The sequence below is a fragment of the Ochotona princeps genome, chromosome 22, assembly GCF_030435755.1.
Source record: "Ochotona princeps isolate mOchPri1 chromosome 22, mOchPri1.hap1, whole genome shotgun sequence".
Taxonomy (NCBI): domain Eukaryota; kingdom Metazoa; phylum Chordata; class Mammalia; order Lagomorpha; family Ochotonidae; genus Ochotona; species Ochotona princeps.
Genome location: NC_080853.1, coordinates 21,806,770 through 21,828,173, shown reverse-complemented (window position 1 = coordinate 21,828,173; position 21,404 = coordinate 21,806,770). Strand labels below are relative to the sequence as shown.

The following is a 21,404-nucleotide window of genomic DNA, read 5'->3' as shown; positions in this document are numbered from 1 at the left end:
TCCAATGTATCTATGCATGAAGAAGTTCCATTCTCCTCAGTGGTGCCTTAGAATGGTGCCTGGGATGTAGACGCAGCGACCCCAGCAGTAGTTTAAATTTCTGTTTTAGAGTGTGTTTATATTCTGACTGTAGTTCTGACATAGCTAGGGAAGACTGAGAATCATTCTCTAACATGAAATGTATTTAACCAGGAACAAACTCCAGAGATATTTCAGTATATTTTCATTCCTGCATCCCTAAAAATAGTTGTTTTTTCTCTTGAAGTGCCATGTGGGTGGAGACAACACATGTTCTCTCAATGCCATGGCCTGATGAGCTGGGCCTGTGGTCTCAGTGAGAGATCCTGTCGCGGCCCTGTACTCGGAGCCCTGATGATCAGGAGCCAGCCAATTCTGCCAGCTGTGCCAGGGCCCAAGGGCACTGGACATGGCAAAGGAGCTGTCCAGTTAGTGTTCTGGAAATACTTGAATACAGTGCAGACATTCAGCACCTTTGAAGTGATAAACTGAAAATCTGTTTTTCTTTTGCACCAGGTAGAAGATAAGGAAGTGAAGTTGTATGAGAAGACTCAGCAAGCAATGAAGGTAAGCACCTTCTTATTTTTAGTATCAAAAGTGAAATATAAGCAGCCTACAAAGATAATTTGAAATATTTCTTCTGGCAGTAACCTCAGGGGCCTGTGTGTATCTGTCTTGAGTTCCTATCTGCTTGCTTTCATTCTCAGCAGAGCTCTGAGGATAACCATTGTGGAGGACAAAATTAGAGGGATTCTTCCTGCCATTTAGACCTTTTTGTGTTTTGTTTAAAAAAAATTTTTTTTCTCAACTCTGGAGCTGGTATTATGGTGAGGTAGATTTAAGCTGATGTTTGCAACACCTGCATCCATCTAGGAATGCTGATTCAAGCTTGCTTCAGAGCCAGCTTCCTGCTAGTGCACCTGGGAAGGCAACGGAAGAGAACTGAAGGATTTACTTGGGTGCCTGCTGCATGTGTGAGACCAGGATGGAGTGCCTGGCTCCTGGCTTCAGCATGGTCCAGCTTTGGCCAGTGCAGCCACTGGGGGAGTAAACCAGTAGATACAAGATTTCTCGCCTTCTCACTTTCACTCTTTCAAATAAATCTTTAAAAATCTCTCAGTGTTACTGAAAGCAGATCCCGGATTGGCTTAGATATGTGGAAATATGAGGTCAAAGATCTGGTTCAAAAGAGGAAACGAATCCACTGGCACAAGAACAGGAGCCACAGGTTTTGGTACCTGGACTCGGGGAGACATTTGTCAACAGTGGAGCAGCAAGAAGGGCCATGAAATAGGCTGAGCATTTCTGATTCTGACTCAACTTTATACACAGACAAAATGGAGCAAGACTTTTGATTCTGCAGTATTTATGCTATAGCTCACTTGCTTCTTTGGTTTCTTTTTTGTTCTTTTTAAAGGAAGATGAGTTTTTCCTGGGCACTTTTCTGGCAGGAGGAGAAGGAGCGTATCTTTATTCCAGCAATCTACAGTTCCGGCCTGAGGAGGGTAAGCAGCTGACTTTTCTGTCTTGGTTATATCTAGATCCTTCATTTGTAGATTATCAGCATGGATGTTGTGATTAATAATAATCTAATATTTGAAAAGACTGATTTTCTGCTTTGATCCACCCACTCTGAAGATGAGAAATTTGTGCTGGTGTTGCCAGCAGAAGGCTGTTCCCAGAACTGCACCTGCTCCTCTTGTTGCCACCTGAAGTTTGCTCTCAGAATGGGCTAAAGCACCATTTCCAGAGATCGAGTATGTGAATCTAAGCAAAACCTGTGTTAGTTCTCTATTGCTGTGTAACAAATTGTCACAAGTTTGGTAACAGGTCATGCAAGTTGTTGGTCCGCCTCTTCCTTCTACTTGTAGGGCTGCAGACACTGTTTTGCTGTTGTGTTGTGTTTATGCCATCACCATACATCCTAGGGGATCTTCTTCCATCTCCATGATAGTTCAAAGTCCTGAATCTGAAGGGCTCAAATATTCCAAATCTCATCCTCTTAATAATTAAATCCTATGTGAATGAGGCTCAGGAGTGTAATCTATTAGATGGCTCTTGTCAATGACTATAGACCTGTGGCACTGTAAATCCTCTGCCCCCACACCTCTCAAAATTCAGGGTAGGACTAGCTTAGGGTCATAGTTATCCATTTAATTTTCAGGAAGAGGAAAGTGGGGACAGAAGATAAAAGGAAATCACCAGCCTAAGGCATTTTTGAAACCCAACAGGGCAGACTCCAATCCCTTGCTTAGGAATGAGGCCTGGAAGTTATCCCCTGTGACTCTCAACCTGCCCCCTGGGCTGTGGGTTCTACTCCCTGAGCTCTAAATTTTTGCCTCCTGGCCTGTCACTTTTACCTTCTGAGTCACTTTCCTTTTTCATGAGAAGCAGTAGTTTTTGATTAGATATCTTAGCCTGAGACTGAATCTCCAGGCTCTCTGCTCTGTGCCCTTGGCTCTTGAGCCCACCCTCTGAGGTCCTGGTTTTCTGCACAGCTTGGGACTGTTCTCTGATTTCCTTTCTTTTCAATGGAAGATACAGTTTGCTGTATCTGAGTAGTTTTACTAGCTGCAGCTTGCCAGTGGAATTTTGGGGCTCATTTCGTATTCTCTGTTGCTTTCCATCCAAACTGGCTGTGTTTGTGCTGATATAAAATTCCCAGGGACCTTGTTGGTCTTGCAAATACTTCGCTGGGATTCACTCTATGTTCTTTTCTGGCTTCCTCAGAAGAACATTTTGCTTTGAGTTCTGTTCTTTCCTTGTTGAATATAGCGTTTTTGTGTGTGTGTGTGTGGAGGAAGAGTTCTGCCTTACTTCACAAATTCCTCAGCCTCTACTAAGCAAATCCCCTTTCTGGATGTTTGTTCTTCCTGTTGAAAATATTCTATCCAGTGGCAAATTCCTCTCCCTGTTCGTTCTCAGATCACTGGTTCAGCTTCTCCTCCATCCACACGGAAAAACGGGGCCTGCGGGAGCTCTGTATTGTTACGTGCCTGCACTGCCTCACCGGGCTCTGGTGCTGAGGGCGTGGCTGTGTGACAGTCCTCACAGCCTTGGGCAAGATTGCTCAGTGTTTTGAAAGCAGATTGTGGGCACAATACAAAGGTGATTGTGCTGTTGTTCTTGAGCCAGTTATAATATTTAGCCAAGGATATTTGTCAAAATTAATTTGCCCCTTCATAGCAGAGAACCTTGTACTGAAAGAATCTTGTATTGCACCAAGTTATCTGGCAAGAGGCATAGCATCCTAGGTTTTGGTGCAAAAGCAAAGTACATAGCCAGGGATTTCTGGGACCTCATCAGTTATAGTCTCTCAGGAGCTTAGATTTCAAACTTTAAAGATCCTGAGGGGGAAAAGTAAAAGATCCTGAGGAAAATCTAACTTGAATCTGGAGGTGGTTTTTCTGAAACAAGAGTTAAGTACGAGCAGAGGAATTTTTTAAAATTGTGATTAGTTTTATTTCATTTGAAAGGTAATGAGAAGGAAAAAAAGAACTTCCATCTGCTGGTTCACACCCCAAAATGTCACAACAAATAGGCAAATAGGGCTTAGCCGGTGCTAAAGCCAGGAGCCCTGGATTCAATCCAGAACTCCATTTGGGTGGCAGGGACGCAAGTAATTGAACATCATCCACTGCCTCCCACAGTATTCATTAGCAAGGAGCTAGAATAGAAGCAGAAGAACAGACTGAAGTCAGGCGCCTGGATTTCAGATATGGGAGCCACAAGAGCAGCTTACTCGCTGTGCTGACCCCCACCCTGAAGCAGAGAATGGAAATGGAAATCCTCCTGGCTTGGTGTTAAAGTGTTTTACTACTGTGAGGTTCAAGTCCAGGACTGATCTAGGCTTTGTTAGACTTGAAGTTCATACCATTTAGGGACTCTTTGTTTTTTCAAAGATTATTTTATTTATTTGAAAGGCAGAGTGACACAGAGAAAAAGGGAGAGACACAGAGAAACAGATCTTCCAGTTGTTCTTTCATTTTGCAAATGTCCTTAATGGTCAGAGCTGGGCCAGACCCAAGTCAGGAGCCAGGAACTTTATTTGAACCACCCAAACAGGTGGAAGAGAACCAACCATTACAAAAATGGGCTCTGGTGTTACCACTGAAGCACAATGCTAGCCCATTTAAGAACTCTCTTAAATGAAAATAATACAAAGTGATTAGGGCTGTCCCCAAGGCCTAGGAAAGAGATAGGGTAAGTAAAGGGTCCTGAAGGTCAAGTGCCAGTTAGTGTCTTGGTAAACCTGCAGTTTCATCTGTTCCTATCACCTAAAGCAGTGGTGAGGAACCTTTTCTCTGCCAAGGGCCATTTGGATATTTATAACATTCACAGGCCATATGAAAGTATCACATTAAAGTTAGCCTGCTGTGTAAATGTACTGCATTTCTGGTGTTCCCTTGGCAGGGAGAGACCAAGCAATCTCTGTGGCCCTTTAGCTGGACCCTCCACTCCCCTGCATTATCTATATTGATCTGCTTATCTTGGGACTGTTTGTGAACACTTGCCTGCAGTAGCAGTACAAGTTAATGCAGTATCGGAAAGCAGTCCACATATGAAAAATGGTACAGGTCTTCTGGCTTTACCCATTGGATTACCTGCAGATAAGAAGACTAGTGTTTAGTTCCAACTCCAGACTCTGTCGCCTTCCCTAGCTGGTGACAGTTGCTCTCTGGAGACTTGTTCAGCTTCCCTGTCCTTCCTGTTTTTCATGTATTCTTCTCTTCCCTACCTGTGACCGAGACCAGACCAGTGCCGAGTACCTACCTAAATCTAAGAAAGCTAATGTAGTTTTAGTACAAATGCCTGTATTCCTAAACAATGTCTTGTTTTTTAACTTAATACAAATAGAATCATTCTGTGTGTTCTCAGACTTGTTCTCTGCTCAGTATTAGTTTGCTAGGATTCCTCCAGATTGTTGTATGTAGTTCATTTTCATGACTCTATGGTATTTCTTTGTATGAAAATGACGTCATTTACCATTCGATTTTTGGTAACTGTTTGGAATATAAACATTAGAAGCATTTGTCTCATGATACAGAAGGGCAAATGTTTGCCCATAGGATTGAAATAAGCAGGAATAGAATGTTTGGATTTTCGAGTGCGCCTACCCAAAACTTTCACTGATGAAAAGCCAGACTGGTTTTTTTTTTTTCTTAAAGATTTATTTATTTTTATTGAAAGACGGATATACAGAGAGGAGGAGAGAGAGAGGAAGATCCTCCGTCAGATGATTCACTCGCCAAGTGACCGCAAAGGCTGGAGCTGAGCCAATCCAAAGCCAGGAACCAGGACCCTCCTCCAGGTCTCCCATGCGGGTGCAGGGTCCCAAGGTTTTGGACCGTCCTCAACTGCTTTCCCAGGTCACAAGCAGGGAGCTGGATGGGAAGTGGGGTCGCCAGGATTACAATAGGCAACCATATGGGATCCCGGGCGTGCAAGGCGAGGACTTTAGCGGTTAGGTTACCACACTCTACCCTAGGCTGAATTTATTACTGATCCTTAATTTTTTGTTTACTTAGTTTCTTTCGGATATCTTTTTTTTTTTTTTTTACATTTATTTACAGAGTATTATTTGCAGTTACAGAGAAAGGAGAGACAAGAGAGATCTTCTGTCTGCTGGTTCAGATCTCCCCAAATGGCCTCAAACAGCCAGAGCTAGGCCAGTCTGAAGCCAAGAGCCAGGAACTTCCTTCAGGTCTCTCATGTGGGTGCAGGGGCCCAAAGATTTGGGCCATCCTTCACTGCCCTTCTAGAACCTTAACAGGGAGCTAGATCAGAAATGAAGCCATCAAGATTCGAAAGACTATCTTTATGGATTGCTGGTGCTACAGATAGAAACTTAGCCTATGAGTAACAGACTTCTGGAACAATTTGTTCCTTTCCAGTGAGGGTCATTTCATTGTGGCCTCTGCAGGCAGAGCAGCACATGTCGGGTGCTTTCTTCTTCTGGGAGTGTTCAGAGACCAGAGAATCTGCATCCAGGCCCTTAAGTTGATAATTATTCTTGGGCCCAGTGCTATAGCCTAGTGGTTAAAGTCCTCACCTTGAATGTGCCGGAATCTCATAAGGATACCGGTCTAATCCCAGAGGCCCCACTTCCCGTCCAGCTCCTTGCTTGTGGCCTGGGAAAGCAGTTGAGAACTGCCCAAAGCCTTGGGACCCTGCACCTGCATGGGAGACCCAGATGAAGCTCCAGTCTCCTGGCTTTGGATCAGTGCAGCACTGGCCGTTGCGGCTCACTTGGGGAGTGAATCATCGGACGGAAGATCTTCCTCTCTGTCTCTCCTCCTCTCTGTATATCTGACTTCCCAATAAAAATTTTTTTAAAATGTTTTTTAAAAATTCATGATTATTCTCCACATTTAAGAGAAAATTTTTTTTTGCTTTATTTTATTTGAAAGGTATAGTTACACACACACGCACACAATCTTCTATCCTCTGGTTTACTCCCCAGATGGCCATAACATTTAAGGCTGCGCCAGGGTAAACACAGAATCCAGGCACTTAATCCAGGTCTGTCACATGGGTGCAAGGACCCAAGTGCTTAGGCCATTTTCTGCTGCTTTCCCAGGCACATTTCCAGGGAACTAGATCAGAAGTAGAGCAGCCTGGACTCTAATCAATGCCAGTAAGGGATGCTTGTGTCTCGGGCATCAGCTTAACACACTATGTTACAATGCTGGCGCCTGTTCTCTGCAGTTTTAAGTATGTGCAACAGAAACCCAACATTCTTTCTAGGCCATTAACCCTGCAAATTTTTTTTTTTAAAGAGTCATTTATTTGAAAGTCAAAGTTAAGACCTGGCACAATGGCTCAATGGTTAAATCCTCACTTTGCAAACATCAGGATCCCAGAATTATATGTATTTATTGGAAAGACGAATTTATGAAGAGGAGTGACAAAGAGAAAGATCTTCCATTTGTGGGTTCACTCCCAAATTAATGCAACAGCAAAAACTGAGCTGATCTGAAGCTAGGAGCCACGAGCTTCTTCCAGGTCTCCCATGTGGGTGCAGAGTCCCAAGAGCTTGGGCCATCCTCTGCTAATTTTCTAGCCTATAAGCAAGGAGCTGGATGGGAAGTGGAGCAGCCCAGATACAAATCAGTGCCCACATAGGATACCTGCTCTAAGAGGTGAAGGATTAGCTAGTTGAATCATCATGCTGGGCCCCCAGGCATTCTTTTTTTTTTTTTTTCTTTTAAAGATTTATTTTTTATTGAAAAGGCACATTTGCAGAGAGAAAGTGATACAGAGAAAGATCTTCCATTCATTGGTTCACTCCCCAGTGGCCACAACAGCTGAAACTTAAGACTGTCAGGAGCCAGGAGCCTGTTCTGGGCCTCTCATGCAGTTTAGGGTCCCAAGGCCCTGGGCCAACCTCTACTGCTTTCCCAGGACACAATCAGGGAACTGGATGGGAAGTGGGACCGCTGGGACATGAACCGGCACCCACATGGAATTCTGCACATGCAAGGCAAGGACTTTAGCCACTAGGCTATCGCGTAGGGCCTCCCAGGTGTTATTTCACAGTGACTCCCTCCCTTTTGTGTGACTCTAATCACATGAACATTAAACTGCTCAAAGATGACCCAACTACCTGTACAGTTGTTATCAGTTCTTTTTATATTTCATTTTGTTGTTTTTAAGATACAGTCATTCATGTTTACTTATTTGAACAGCAGCATGACAGAAAGAGAAATAGAGAACAAGGTTTTTCATTTTCTCTCTTCAAATGGTCACAATAGCCATGGCTGACCCAGGACAAAGGCAAGAGCCAGGAATCCCGCTTCTCCTTCCTGGGTCACGTGACTCAGATCCCTAAGCCTCTTCTGCTGCCTACATAGGCACATTACCAGAGAGCTGGGGCAGAGGTGAACTGGCCAGGGCTTCCAATCTGGCAGGTAGTTGTCCCAAGTAGCAGTTGAACTCACTGTTTCACACGGCCAGCCCCAGCAGTTTCTATTTGTGTACATTCTTATTTGCAGATCTTTTCTTTCACACTGTCCAATACCATTCCTCTCATCCTGTGAATTTTTTCTTTTTGGACATAATGTGTTTTAACTGTAGAAATTTGGTTGAATTTTTTTTTGTGTCTTTTCATATTTGAAGTTAATATGGTTTTATCTTTGAGTTGGCCTTTTGAACATATGGCAAGTGTGTTGAAAGTTAGTGACTTCCAGTGTCTTTATCTAGTAATTCTATCGTCTGCCTTTTAAACTTAATTGGGCGGGAGCTGAGCAGTGTTAAATTTAGAGCTAATTTTGCCCCGTCACTGAGGCAGAATTGTCTGAGTCCTGTACTCTGTGTTCCTGTGAGGTGGGAGGTTTTTCTTGCTGAGGGGAGTGGAATGAGTAGTTTCCAGGGTAGTTGTGTATTGATGTGCATTGTTTTACCTATGACTATCCAGGTTTTGCAATGCCAATTGTTGAAAAGACTTTCCTTTCTTCTTTGAATTGTCTGCACTTTGTTGAAGATTAGCAGAGCATGTATATATGTGTTCTGCTGTTTCCTACAGGCCTGAGTGCATGACTGGCAACTCCTTCATTGTCCCTGTGATTAACCAATTCTAGAGTGTTCTATTTTTTAACGATTTACTTATTTCAAAGGCAGAGCAAAAGGCAGATAGAAAGATGGTTTGCTCCCCAAAAGTCCGCTTCATCCAGAGCTGAGCCAGGCAGAAACGAGGAAGCAGAATTCCATCTAGATCTCCCACATGGGTGCCAGGACTCCAAGTACTGGGGCCATCATTCGCTGCCTTCCTAACTGTATTAGCAGGGAGTGGGATTTCAAGTCTGGAGTATCCAGGACTTAAAACAGCATGCTGGGCCCAGCACAGTGACCTAGCAGCTAAAGTCCTCGCCTTGAACGTGCCAGGATTCCATATCTGCATCGGTTCTATTCCCAGCAGCCCTGCTTCCCATCCAGCTCCCTGTTTGTGGCCTGGGAAAGCAGTGGAGAATGGCCCAAAGCATTGGGACTCTGCACCCACATGGGAGATCCAGATGAACTGGCTCCTAGCTTCAGATCAGCACAGCTCCAGCCGTTGCAGTCACTTGGAGAGTGACTCATCAGATAGAAGATCTTACTCTCTGTATATCTGCCTTTTAGATAAAAATAAATAAATATTTAAAAAAAATCTTTGAAAAAGAAAAACAGCATGCTGATAAGGAATGTCAGTGTGACAGAGGATGGCTTAACCCACTGTGCCACAATTTATACCTGGGACGGGGAACATAAGCTGAGAATTCTAGTGACCAAGGGGACCTTCACATTCATTTCTTCCACTGTCTGCTGCCTTCATTCTTCACCCTCTAACATGTCCACAAGAATCTATTCAGGGGGCGGGAGTCTCCTTTCTTAGCTTTTCTAATAAATCTTACTTTAAAACTAAAAAAAAAAAAAAAGAATCTATTCAGGGATACTTTAAAATAAGCAAAGTTCTGGTCCCAGAGAGATGGCTCAGTGGCTGGATCCTCTGCTTGCACATGCCAGGATCCCTTGTGGATGCTGGTTCTTGTCCTGGCTGCTCCAGTTCCCATCTGGCTCCTGTTTGTGGCCTGGAGTGCAATGGAGGGTGATCCAAAGCCGTAGGTCTCTGCAATGTTGCCCATGAATGAATGCTACACCTACATATTACGTATGACATGGAGGCCTCTCATGAACAAAAAGAGAAGGGAAGTAAGCTGATCAAAAAACGTATGGTTAGGATTCTGTTTCTGTTAAAACAAAGCAGACTTAATAACTAGCTTATTGATGCATTCAGTGTGCAAACTGTGTAGAATTCAGGGTATCGTTTCACCTTGGGCGGAAGGGAAGGCTGCCGTTGAGGAAGCATATCCTAAGGCTGCAGGAGCTCTAGTAATGCATGATTTCTTGGAGTAGGCACAACAGATGCATTGGGATACTGCTACGTTGTTTCTTTAAATCACTCGTGTACATTTCACACACTGTCACCGTCACAGTGAAAATCATCTCTTTCACCATTCTGTCATGCATGTCCTCAGCATAAATGTTCCCACTTCAGCTGGGCTGGGTTGTTAGAAGATGTTTGCTTGTATGCCTGGACTTTGGAGGAAGACAAGTCAGATGCCTCATGAGCGCTAGGTGTCTCACTTTGCCTTGCCAGCTCCTGCTCTTGTTAGACTTGGGTGATGTGCAGGTCAATCAGAGAGAACCAGGCTGTGTTCCCCCACTGGTTTTTGGAGAGTGGTGGGAAATTCACCCTACTCTGAGTTTTCAGACTCACAGAAGGACAAGAACAGATGGAATTCATCCACCAAGAGCCCTAAGGATGAGACAGTTGGTCAGGGCAATGTCCTTCAGAGCTGCTGCCCCATTCACTGGGACACACCAGCAAAGAGTTGTCCTTTCAGGCGACAATCTGTTAGCAGAGTCCACAGATGATCCCAGAGGTGTTATTGGATTAGGATCTCAGAGACCAGGGCCCTGGCACCGGGCCACCAGTGACTCACTGTATTTGTCCTGTATGTGCTCTGAGAACAGTGACGGTATTAGTGCTGCTGGAGCCAGCTGTCATCAAAGGACAGTACTAAAATCAAATCCTGTTTACCAAGACCCTCTTCCAGGCCTTGGCCCCAAAATGAATGCTATTCCCACCCAGTCTAAATAATGTTTCTCTTCCTCTTTCCATTTTGTGTAAGGCTCCTGAATTTAGAGGGAGAGGCTATGCTAGAGGTGACTTTCGCCAGCCACTCACCTGCTTCCTCACGATGAGGAGGTGGAATACACCAACCTCTCCCATCTGCTCGTTTTTTAAAAAAAGATTTATTTACTTTTATTGCAAAATAAGATACATAGAGAAGGAGAGATGGAGAGGATGATCTTTTTTCTGATGATTCACTCCCCAAGTGACTACAATGTCTGGTGCTGCACCAATCCGAAGCCAGGAACCAGGAACCTCTTCCAGGTCTCCTACGCGGGTGCAGGGTCCCAAGGCATTGGGCCGTCCTCAACTGCTTTCCCAGGCCACAAGCAGGGAGCTGGATGGGAAGTGGAGCTGCCGGGACTAAAACCGGCACCCATATGGGATCCCAACGCTTTCAAGGCGAGGACTTTAACTGCCAGGCCACTGCGCCAGGCCCCCATCTGCTCTTTTGTCCAAGATACCCTTGAGTGATAGTAAGCTAGTTTGTGAGCCACTCCAGCTCTGCGGTGAATGGGTCAGGGGGCCTAGGACGTGAAGGGGTACAGACACTGAGCAGGAAATAGGGTAGCAGTGTCTACCTCCTGACACCTAGAGAGGGCTTTTTTCTCTAGAGACGGTGGTTGTGATTGTCTGTGTCAGAGATTTGTGAGGATGTGGTTTTACGTGAGTTGAAGATGAGTAAAGAATTCTGAGGGCGGGTTATGGGAGGAAGTGGGAGACAGCAGCACCAGGGCCATTGGGCAGCACAGTGGGTCTGTTGAGGCTGGGCAGAGGAAAGGGATAGGAAAAAGAGTGAGAGAGCTGAAGGGACTCAGCATAGTACAGCACCATCGACATCACACAAAGCTGCATTCTTTAGCTGGCTCCAGCCACCAAGCAGTTCTGACCTACGGAGAAGTCTTTCTAAATTTGTCTTCATCAATCCTATAAGAAAGATAGTATAACCTCTTAGAGTGATGGTGAAGAGAGAAGACTATAAAATATGTGACATACTTGGTACTTAGTGAATACTTAATAAAATCTATTCCAGTCCTTTTCCCTTGACAAAACAAAGAGGCATGTTCTGTCCCAGAGGATCTTCCCTCATTGTGGATGAAAACATCACAAATTTCTGAGCTTGTCTGGTGTTTGATGCTGCAGTGAAGATGCCACTTGACACCTGCATCTCATATTGGAGTACCTGGATTGGAGTCCCTGTTGTATTTCCAGTCTTTCCCTGCCATGCCTGGAAGGCAACAAGAGATGGCCAAGCATTCGTATTTACCACCCACACAATAGACCTGGATTGAGTTCTGGGCTTCTGAATTTGGCCTGGCTCAGCCCCAGCTGTTTGCAGACATTTGGGAGATGAACTGGCAGATGGAAGATCTCAGTGTGTCTCTGTCTCTCTCTCTTGCTCTATTTTTTCAAATAAATAAAGACAAATTTCTGAGCATCAGGTAGAAATGGGGATGCCAAAGGCTCAGTAATATCAGAGGATGAAATATTGGGAATCAGAGAACTTAAAGGATGAGATCCTGGAGTCACAAAGTGAGTTCTGGGACTGAAGATTTTAGGAGGTGAAGTATGCAGGGTAACTTCATTGAGGAGGAGTGAGATCAGCATATGGCCTGGGCCATCCTTTTCCAGGCACCAGGACCCTTGGGCTGCTTTCAGTGGTGCCGTGCCTCTTTTGAACTCTTAAGTAAAGGATGTGATCTCTATAGGGCTGATCCAGCTCTGCCAAAATAGAATGGAGAGTCTGTAAGCTCAGGCATGAAGCAAACATAACCAAGTCTTTTAAGTATGTTTTCTATTACACAGTGTAAGGAAATGTAAATTTTTCCTTTCTCCATCAGCTGATGATTTTATTTGCTATGACTAATGCCTCACCTCTCTCAAAGGCTCTGGGAGGTTTCTTTGGCCTTCTTAGGGCACAGAGCACAACGTAAAGTTCTGAAATGGACATGCTGCTGGTACTGTGTACCCACAGTTAGGACATCCAGCCCTCCACCCCTGACCAGCTCTCTTTTCCTTCCAGGGAAAGTGCATTTCTTCTCTGGTGGCCTTCTGTTTTTTCATCGTCATCATGGAAATATCGTCATTTCCAAGGATCATATGAATTCCATTTCCTTCTATGATGGGGTAGGTATTTGACCAGCCCAAGTATTTGATGGTAAAAATTATATTGTCAGTTATGAGGGGGGAAAAAAATAATTCCGCATCACCCCTCTGCTCTTGTGGGACAGAATGTCAGGAACCAGTATGGCCATTGCGATGGCAGGGCTGCAAGGTTTTGGACAGGCCCAGCCCCTTGCAGAGCTCTTCTGAGCCTTATCCGTCTCACTGACCCCTAAAGGGCGTGGCTAGAAAGGTTCAGCAGCTCTCCATGCCTAGGTAACTTATCATGAGGAAGACGAGAAAGTAAAAGATGTCCCATGGCACCGTGTAAATGGCCTCCAGCCCAGGGACACTAAAGTTCACCCACTTAAGAACTGGGAAAAAGTTACATCCTGTGGCATGGACAAGGCTCTGCTTATCTATCAGCATGGGCCAAAGAAGGAGACAGGCCTTTCCTACGAGAGCTTAGCTTCTGCCTCCCTTGTACACTCTGACTTACCATCTGTTCCACAGAAGTGGCCCCAGAGCCATTGTTTGGGTTCACCAGTCTGCCAGTACTGTTAAGTTTTAAATGCACTTAAAAGGTTCTTACACGCAGCTAATTCCTGCAGCCAAGTCCTCTTTTCCCTATAAGTTTTCCACAAGCTGAAATCTCAGACACAGAGAGGTGCTTAGGAGGCCTTTATTCCAGCAGGGTAGGAACAGGAGGAGGCAGGGTGGAGGGGGAAGAAAACATCTCCTGCCATGATGGCAGGATGCGGGGGGTGGGATGGTGCCAAGGCAGGGGAAGGAGGCAAGATGAAGGACAGGGGGGAACCATGAAAAAAGGGAGGAAGGGAAAGAGAGAAAGGGACATACATAGAGGCTCATATAACCCAGGTGAGCCTGGAATGTGTAGAGGTGTGAGGAATTGGTTTGGAGGGGCTGTGGGCAGGCCCCAGGGGTTGGTGACAGATTATCTGAGCCTCAGGTAGGTGGGTGGGGACCAGGGGGAGAGCCCTCAAAAGATTTGAGGATGGAATTCTCAGGTAAGAAGCCCTGAGGTTACATCTCATTGGTGGATAACCAGAATGGTGCGAATTTTGCAAGCTGTGGGATAAGGGAAGCAGAAAGTAGCCCTGGGTCCAAGATGGGATGTTCGCATCACTTTTCACAAGTACTTCTAAGGGGAACCTTAGAGGGGAAAGGTCACCTGTGGCTTTTCCATAGCCTGAACCCACTGACTAGGGCACAGCCATTAATATACTTGGCCTCTCTATTTGGCCTGGTCTCAGGCTTAAAGCCATACTGGTTGTAGGGAGCCAGGACAGAAACTGGGTGAGGTGGTTTGGTCAGATAGCTCAGAAAATGAATTTTCTGAGCAAGTCTTTATTCTACATGAAGCATGCTAGCTTAACAGACCAACCAGGCAGCTTTGGTATTAGATTAAGGAATCTCTCAGGGCCAACACTGTGATTTTGCAGGTAAAGCCACCACTCACAGTGCCAGCATCCCATATGGATGCCATTGAGTCCTAGCTGATCCACGTTGTATTCAGCTCCTTGCCAGTGTACCTGGGAAGGCAGTGGAGGACAGTACAGCAGAATGGGCTCCAGCAGAATGGAAGGCCTTTCTTTCTCTCTTTCTCTCTCTCTGAGCCTTAGTCTATAACTCTGCCTTTCAAATAAATGAAAGTTAATCTTAAAAAAAAAAGAAAGAAAAGAAAAAGTCTCCCAATATGCCAAATGATCAGTTAGCCAATTTGAGGGGAAGATGGATTCTTAGCCCTACCAAAAATCAAAATAAATTTTTAGTCAAAATTAAATGCTTGGGGCCAGATTGTGATATGGCAGGTAAAGTCGCCAGGTGCAACATTAGTATCTCAAATTGACATTGGTTCAATTCCCAGCTGCTCCACTTTCAACTTCCCTGTTAGTGGCCTGCAAAAATCAGTGAAGGATGGCCCAAGTACTTAAGCCCCTGCCACCCATGTGGGAGACCTGGAAGAAATTCCTGAGGAGTGAACCAGCAGATGAAAAGATCACTGTCATTCTGTCCCTCTCTCTCTTCTCTGTAACACTTTTTTTTTTAAGATTTATTTATTTTTATTGGAAAGGTAGACACCAGAGAAGAGGAGAGACAGAAAGCAAGATCTTTCGTCTAATGGTTCACTCCCCAAGCGGCCGCAACGACTGGAGCTGAGCCAGTCCAAAGCAAGGATCCAGGAGCTTCTTCCAGGTCTCCCACATGGGTGCAGGGTCCCAAGACTTTGTGCTGTCCTTGACTGCTTTCCCAGGCCACAGGCAGGGAGCTGGATGGGAAGCAAGGCGCCGGGACTAGAACTGGCGCCCATATGGGATCCTGGCACGTTCAAGGCGAGTACTTTAACCGCTATGCTATTGCGCCAAGCCCCTCTTAGAGCTGGGTATGATAAAGTAGATCTAGTAAGGAACCTGAAATCTGAAACTGGCTACACTGAGTAAGCACACTGACCCTGTGTGCTCATGAGGGATGGGGTCATGCAAATGGATTTTCCTGCTCATGCTCTCTCTTTTTCTCTTTAGGATTCCACCAGTGTTGTTGCTGCTCTTCTCATAGACTTCAAAAGCTCTTTGCTTCCTCATCTCCCCGTTTATTTTTATGGATCACAAAATTTTCTGATGATTACTCTTTCTCCAAAATCAAAGCTATACCAAGCATTTTATTCAGAGGTAATATCAGTTATTACTCAGCAAAGCACCTACTGTCTCATCTGCCCCCAGCAGTTCAGCTCATAAAGGCAAGGAAGGGTGGGTGGGTGCTGGTGCCAAGTGACTGTTCTTGGCCTCTTTAGGTTTCAGATTGGTGCTCTTGCCAGTGAGGGTGACACACTAAAGCAGTTCAGCAAAAGCCTAAAACCTCCTTGAGAAAAAAGATCTTGTTGTCCGACCTTGACTGCAGACTGCCTTCTTAGCTTGTTCTTTGTCTCCCCCTTACCGCTTGCTAGTGCTTATCGGCAGGATCTGGAAACCTAGAGATAGTGCCTTAGATGACCAGCCCTTTGCCCCCAGGCAGGACACTGCTAGCTGGTCCGCCCTGTTGCCGTCCTCTTCACTGCTGACCTTTGGAGGAGCAGAGTCCTTGGGGAGAGGAACCCAGAAAGGCATTCTCATTATGAAAAAATACACAGCAGAATTGCTTCAGGCTTCTGCTTTTGAAGCCAACTTATTTGTTGCAGTGGCTTTTCTCTGCACTGACAGTCTAGATTTCCAACCGCCATCAAATCCCCATGTGGGTTCCATATCCTGTTGTTGAGTTTAAAGTGTTCTTTGCTCAAATTGTTTTGTTTAGGTCTTCTCCCCCTGGCAACAGCAGGATAACTCGGGGCTCTCTTTAAAAGTGATTCAGGAAGATGGATTATCTGTGGAACAAAAGAGAATGTAAGTGACTGCCTAGAGTGTTTGCACCAGCTTCCCGGAGCTCTGTGGGTGTGCTCTCCGCAGGAGGACTTGTGTTATGTAACACAGGGGTCTTGGCTTCTCTAAGAGCCAACACAGTCATCTTAGTGCTGCCAGCCCACAGGTAGCTAGGGCCCTGTGGAGAAATAGAATCCGAGATAAATTTCTCCAATAACTAGAAACTCACAGGACCGTCAGGTGTTGAATTCAGGCCAGTCTTCCAATGTGAGCCCAACAACCGTCACACACTAATGCTGCATTCTGTATAATCAGTGAGGTGCTTGTTCTGGAACAGTAGGCCCTGTCACATGCCTGTAGCCTAAAGGCATCAGAACTAACCCTGTGAGTGTGCACACTGCAGGGAGCTGAGTTATAATCTATGAACTTTCTTGTTGCAGCCACTGCAGTGCACAGAAGCTCTTTGGGGTCCTGAGCCATCCTGCTGGGGAGAAGCGGAGCTCTCTGAAGCTGCTCTCAGCCAGACTCCCAGAGCTGGACTGGTGCGTGCTGGGGGGCTGCTTCTACACATCTCAGGGTCCACCTTTTGAAATCCCAGAAACCTCCCTGTTGGCCTTTCCTAAATTCCTTTCTGTTCACATTTCTTAGAGACCATTGTAAAAGATGGTGGTGACACACCTTGTGCAATGTTCTCTCCAGACAGTCTCTCTAAAATGCTTTTCTCAGCAGTGAAGAGGGTTTATCTTGTGAATGGGCACATTCCAGCAAGGTTGGCAATGGGGACCCAGTCACTTTGTTTTGTTTTTCCAGGTTTCTCCAGCATTTTGCCATCAGCAGCATTAGTCGAGAGCCTGTGATGCGGAGCCATCTCCCAGTTGTGCTGCAGCAAGCTGAAGTCAGCCCTGAGCACAGAACAGACATTGACAAGGTAAAGGAGCCCAGCAGCTGCACTGGCACTCACAGGGAGATAATCCTGGAAGCTTCCCCTTGGGTCTTTTGTGTCAGCTAACAAAAGAACTCATTTTTATAACGCTCCATCCACCTCCTTGGATACTGATGTCATAAAACATGAAACCCACTCTATACATTGACTGTCAGGCCAAGCCTGCTGACAGAAGTAAAAACCATGGTGTCTTGCCATGCCCTTCCCTTGCTTTTCCAAGTCTGTTAAACTCTTTCTCAGTGTTCTTGTGCCACCAGCTCTTTCTGGTGGCCACAGGGACATTCCTGGCAGAGGCTGACACATTGTACTTAACAAGGGCAAGGGTACCCTTGTTACTCAGCCCTTGCTGGGATCACTGGGGTAAGGTGATCTTGTTGAACACTGTCTTGCTGAGGAGTTTTTTTAAAGGGGTGATTGATTGATCAATTGATTAGTTAATTTAAGGGGCTGAACAACAATGAAGGGGAAGAGTGGAGAGAGATTGCCCATCTGCTGGTTCACTCCTTAAAAGTCCACAGCAGTCAGAGCTGGGCTAGGCCAAAAGCCAGACAGTCACCCATGGGAGTGGCTATCACATCAGTGCAACATGAACAGGGTTGGACATGGGACAACGTGCAATAGAGAAATAAGAAAGGAGACAGGCACAAGATAAAGACAATGAAAGTGGGAGGCCAGAGGAATCCCCTTCTCTAAGGAAGGAGATCAACTTAGAAGGCCTACTGCCTCAATCTTTTATTGAGCTTCTTGGGGAGTTAAGTTACAGAAATTGATATGACATAAATACTGATAGCTACATCCCATATTGGTGTCATTTCAGCCAATGCTTGATCAGGTAGCAATAGTGTGACCCATGTACTGAAGTCAATACGTGACTGTCTCAAGGATATTCTAAAGCACACAGTCCTTTAGCCTTGGGCTGTTGCCCAGCTGCAGACCCTCGCCTGCAGGCCTCGACCTTGGTCTCAGACTTTTACTCCCTCAAGGACCATTGCCACAGAGTTTTAACTTGGTCTCTGGGAACTCAAGATTCCAGAAACAGTCTTTCCTTTTTATTATCAAGTCCCATTATTATTTTTTTACAAACTGCCTGTGGCAGTGGCAGGAGCCCACGTGTGGGCTGTCATCTGCCGCTAGCTGGCTCCTCTTCTGGAGTATACCTGAAGTGCTTTGAAGCCCAGTGGGCTGTGACTCAGCTCAGGCCATGTGTCTTGGACAGCTCCAGCAGCCAAGCAGGAGCAGCCCCAGTGCTGTGTAGCCCAGGCATTTTTATCCCAGACCTCCTTTTTTCCTAGTATTATCCTAGGAAATGTTATTGTTGGAAATATCAGAATCCCTGTATGTCTGCTTTACAGAAGAGGTGTATGGTCACAAGCATTAAGCCGCTTAATGCATCATTTTAACTGGCATATTCACAGCATGCTCCATGTGGTAATCCTTCATTCTGTATGGTATTTCCTAAGTGTCAGGTACTGTCCTGAGCACCGTAGCAGTTTTAATTCAGTTAATCCTCACCCCTGTCTTATAAAGTACGTTCTGGGTGCCAACGTTGTGTCAAAATGGGTTAAGCAGCTGTCTGCAACACTGGCATCCCATAGGGACACCAGCTTGAGACCCAGATTTTCCATTTCAATCTGTATTTCTGTTCATGTGCCTAGTAAAGCTACAGAAGATGGCCCAAGTCCTTGGACCGTTGCATCCATGTAGGAGATTCAGATAAAGTTCATGACTTATTGCTTTGGCCTGGCTGAACCCAGTTAATTATGGTCATTTGTGGAGTAAATCAGCAGATAGAAGATCTCTGTACTTTCACCCCCCCTTCCCAACTCTTCCTTTCAAATAAATAAAATAGTGCTCGCTTCGGCAGCACATATACTAAAATTGGAACGATACAGAGAAGATTAGCATGGCCCCTGCGCAAGGATGACACGCAAATTCGTGAAGCGTTCCATATTTTTGAGAACCCAAGTACCTATGTAACTGTGTCACATAATACAATGTAATTAATGAAGTAAAAATAATAAATAAATTTTAAAAAAAATTAAAATAAATAAATAAATAAATCTTAAAAATAGGGCCTGGCACGGTAGCCGAGTAGCTAAAGTCCTCGCCTTGCACGCCTAGGATTCCATATGGGCGCCAATTCATATCCCAGCAGCCCAGCTTTCCTTCCAGTTCCCAACTTGTGGTCTGGGAAAGCAGTCAAACACAGCCCAAAGCCTTGAGACCCTGGACCCACGTGGGAGACTCAGAAGAAGCTCCTGGCTCCTGGCTTCAGATTGGCTCAGCCCTGACCATTGCAGACACTTGGGGAGTGATTCAGAGAATGGAAGATCTTTCTCTCTGTCTCTCCTTCACTCTATAAAATCTGACTTTCAAAAAAAAAATAAATCTTTTTAAAAAAAAATCTTAAAGATATAAAAATAAAAAATAAAGTAGGCTTTGTCACTGCTCCCATGGTCATTACTGGTAGTTCAGACACACAAAACTTGGCTTCAGAAATAAGTTCCTTTAACGTCTTATACAATGCTGCCTCTCAGTTGAATTGCAAACCCATTTGACTTTTCTTTCATGTAGGTTGTGATCAGCATTGTAACTGGCCTCCCAGGTTGTCATGCTAATGAGCTCTGTGCTTTTCTGGTCACTCTGCATAAAGAATATGGCAGGTTAGTATGACTGCTGGCTTGGCTTTGGGCAAGGGATCCTATGCCTGTGTTGCCTTGACCCCTGAGAAGCCTCGGATGTAGATTGACCTTTGGTGTGCTTAGTGTCAGCACAATAATCATCCCTCCATCCATTTAACAGCATGCTGTGTCCAGCTTCTTGTATGCAAAGCACTGCACTGAGTCTGAGGAGTGGAATAGACAGGAACACCTGTATCAGAGTTCAGTTCTAATTAGGGAAGGCAAACTAACAGTTAGAAAACAGTGTATTAATGAAAAATGCAATGGAGAAAATAAAGCAGAAGAGGATAAATAAAGTACATACATAGGAGTGGGGTTCTCGTTTTGACTTGGATGGTTAGGGGATACCTCACTGAAAAGGTGACATTTGAACAGGAGTGAGCTCCATGAATATCTGGGGGAGAGCATTGTAGCAGCAGAGCCAACAAGTATAGACACCCAAGAGCATGCCTGGTCAGCAGGACATGTTAGGATCATGAGGCTGTAAGAGCTCAGCTCTTGGACAATAGAGAGGTCCTTCCATGACTGCAAGGGGACTGTGTGAGATTAGGAATAGCTGGGACCTTTTTGGCTCAGGTGAAATTGGGAAAACCAGCTGTCCATCACTTCTGCCTGTCTGGGACAGCTCTTCCTGATGGAACCAGGCATTTAACTGCAAGTTAGTCAGTGTGCCACAGGGGAAGGCATTCTGCAGGAGCCCACCAAGAATCTGAGAAGACAGAAGTGGCCTAGAGGTTTGAGAGGGCTAGGAGTCTACATGGGAGCTTGTAGGGGACATGGAGCAAATTGTAGATTGATACTAGCAAAATATGAGACCAGTTCTTTATGTCCAGTGCTTTTGTTCTGTAAAGATTCTGAATTCTTTATCCTTGCTTGCTTTTTTTTTTTTTTTAGGTGAAAGCTGATCCTTTCCTCTTTTTTTATTTTTTCTGATGTTTATGTAGTTGATCAGGGTAGAAAGGATCAAGGATTAGGGAAAAGTGGGTGTGATCATTTTTTCCAAATTTTTTGTTTCTTCTTTCTGTATCTCAGGGAAGGGGAAAGATAAGGGGAGAAAACCAAACCCAGCTGCCAACCACCCCAGTACCCAGGGATGGAGAATAGCCACCCGATATCAACCAGGATCCCCAATGTGGCGCATGCTCCAAGGGTTCTGCCAGGTGGTTTCGATAGTTCTGAAATGCTACCAATCTCACCAGTCCAAGGGCTAGAAACCCCTTCCAATGTCCATTGGTTGACGTAATCAACCTTGGAGTCTCTGTTCATCCAGATATTTACTGTCGTAGTCATCCTTGCTTACTCCTTACAAGAATTGTGGTGACCACAGATTGAAGCCATTTTATTACCGGGCCAGGGGCAGTGGCGGGTGGGGCGGTGGGCAACCTGGACATAGGTACTTTTCTCACTGTGCTGAAGGCTTTCCTGTCAGAAGCTCCCAAGGTGGCATTTCCAGGGTACCGGGCACCCTGTCACTACTCTCTGTCTTCTCTTTTGCTTCTGAATTACTTGCTCCTGCACAGACTGAGTAGAAGGGCCTGGTCCCATTAGAATCCATGGTGAATCTGTGGGACCAGGCCTACAGGATGCTATTGTGCTGAGAGTGCCTTTGCATG

The 21,404-nt window shown here is 45.3% G+C and overlaps 1 protein-coding gene and 1 non-coding gene across 4 annotated transcripts in view; both read left to right on the top strand.

Annotated features, from left to right (window-relative positions):
- DNAAF9 (dynein axonemal assembly factor 9) overlaps positions 1–21,404 on the top strand; it is a 103,021-nt gene that overhangs the window by 55,911 nt on the left and 25,706 nt on the right. For all 3 annotated transcript variants that reach the window (XM_058679302.1, XM_004585655.2, XM_058679303.1), the window contains 8 exons: positions 535–585; positions 1,436–1,523; positions 12,714–12,817; positions 15,337–15,483; positions 16,103–16,191; positions 16,608–16,709; positions 16,978–17,095; positions 19,685–19,773. In XM_058679302.1, the coding sequence (XP_058535285.1) occupies positions 535–585; positions 1,436–1,523; positions 12,714–12,817; positions 15,337–15,483; positions 16,103–16,191; positions 16,608–16,709; positions 16,978–17,095; positions 19,685–19,773 (788 nt within the window). The remainder of the gene's footprint in view (positions 1–534; positions 586–1,435; positions 1,524–12,713; positions 12,818–15,336; positions 15,484–16,102; positions 16,192–16,607; positions 16,710–16,977; positions 17,096–19,684; positions 19,774–21,404) is intronic.
- Positions 18,959–19,065, top strand: LOC118760210 (U6 spliceosomal RNA). Its single transcript, XR_004996646.1, has one exon. It is a non-coding gene; the product is annotated as a U6 spliceosomal RNA (small nuclear RNA).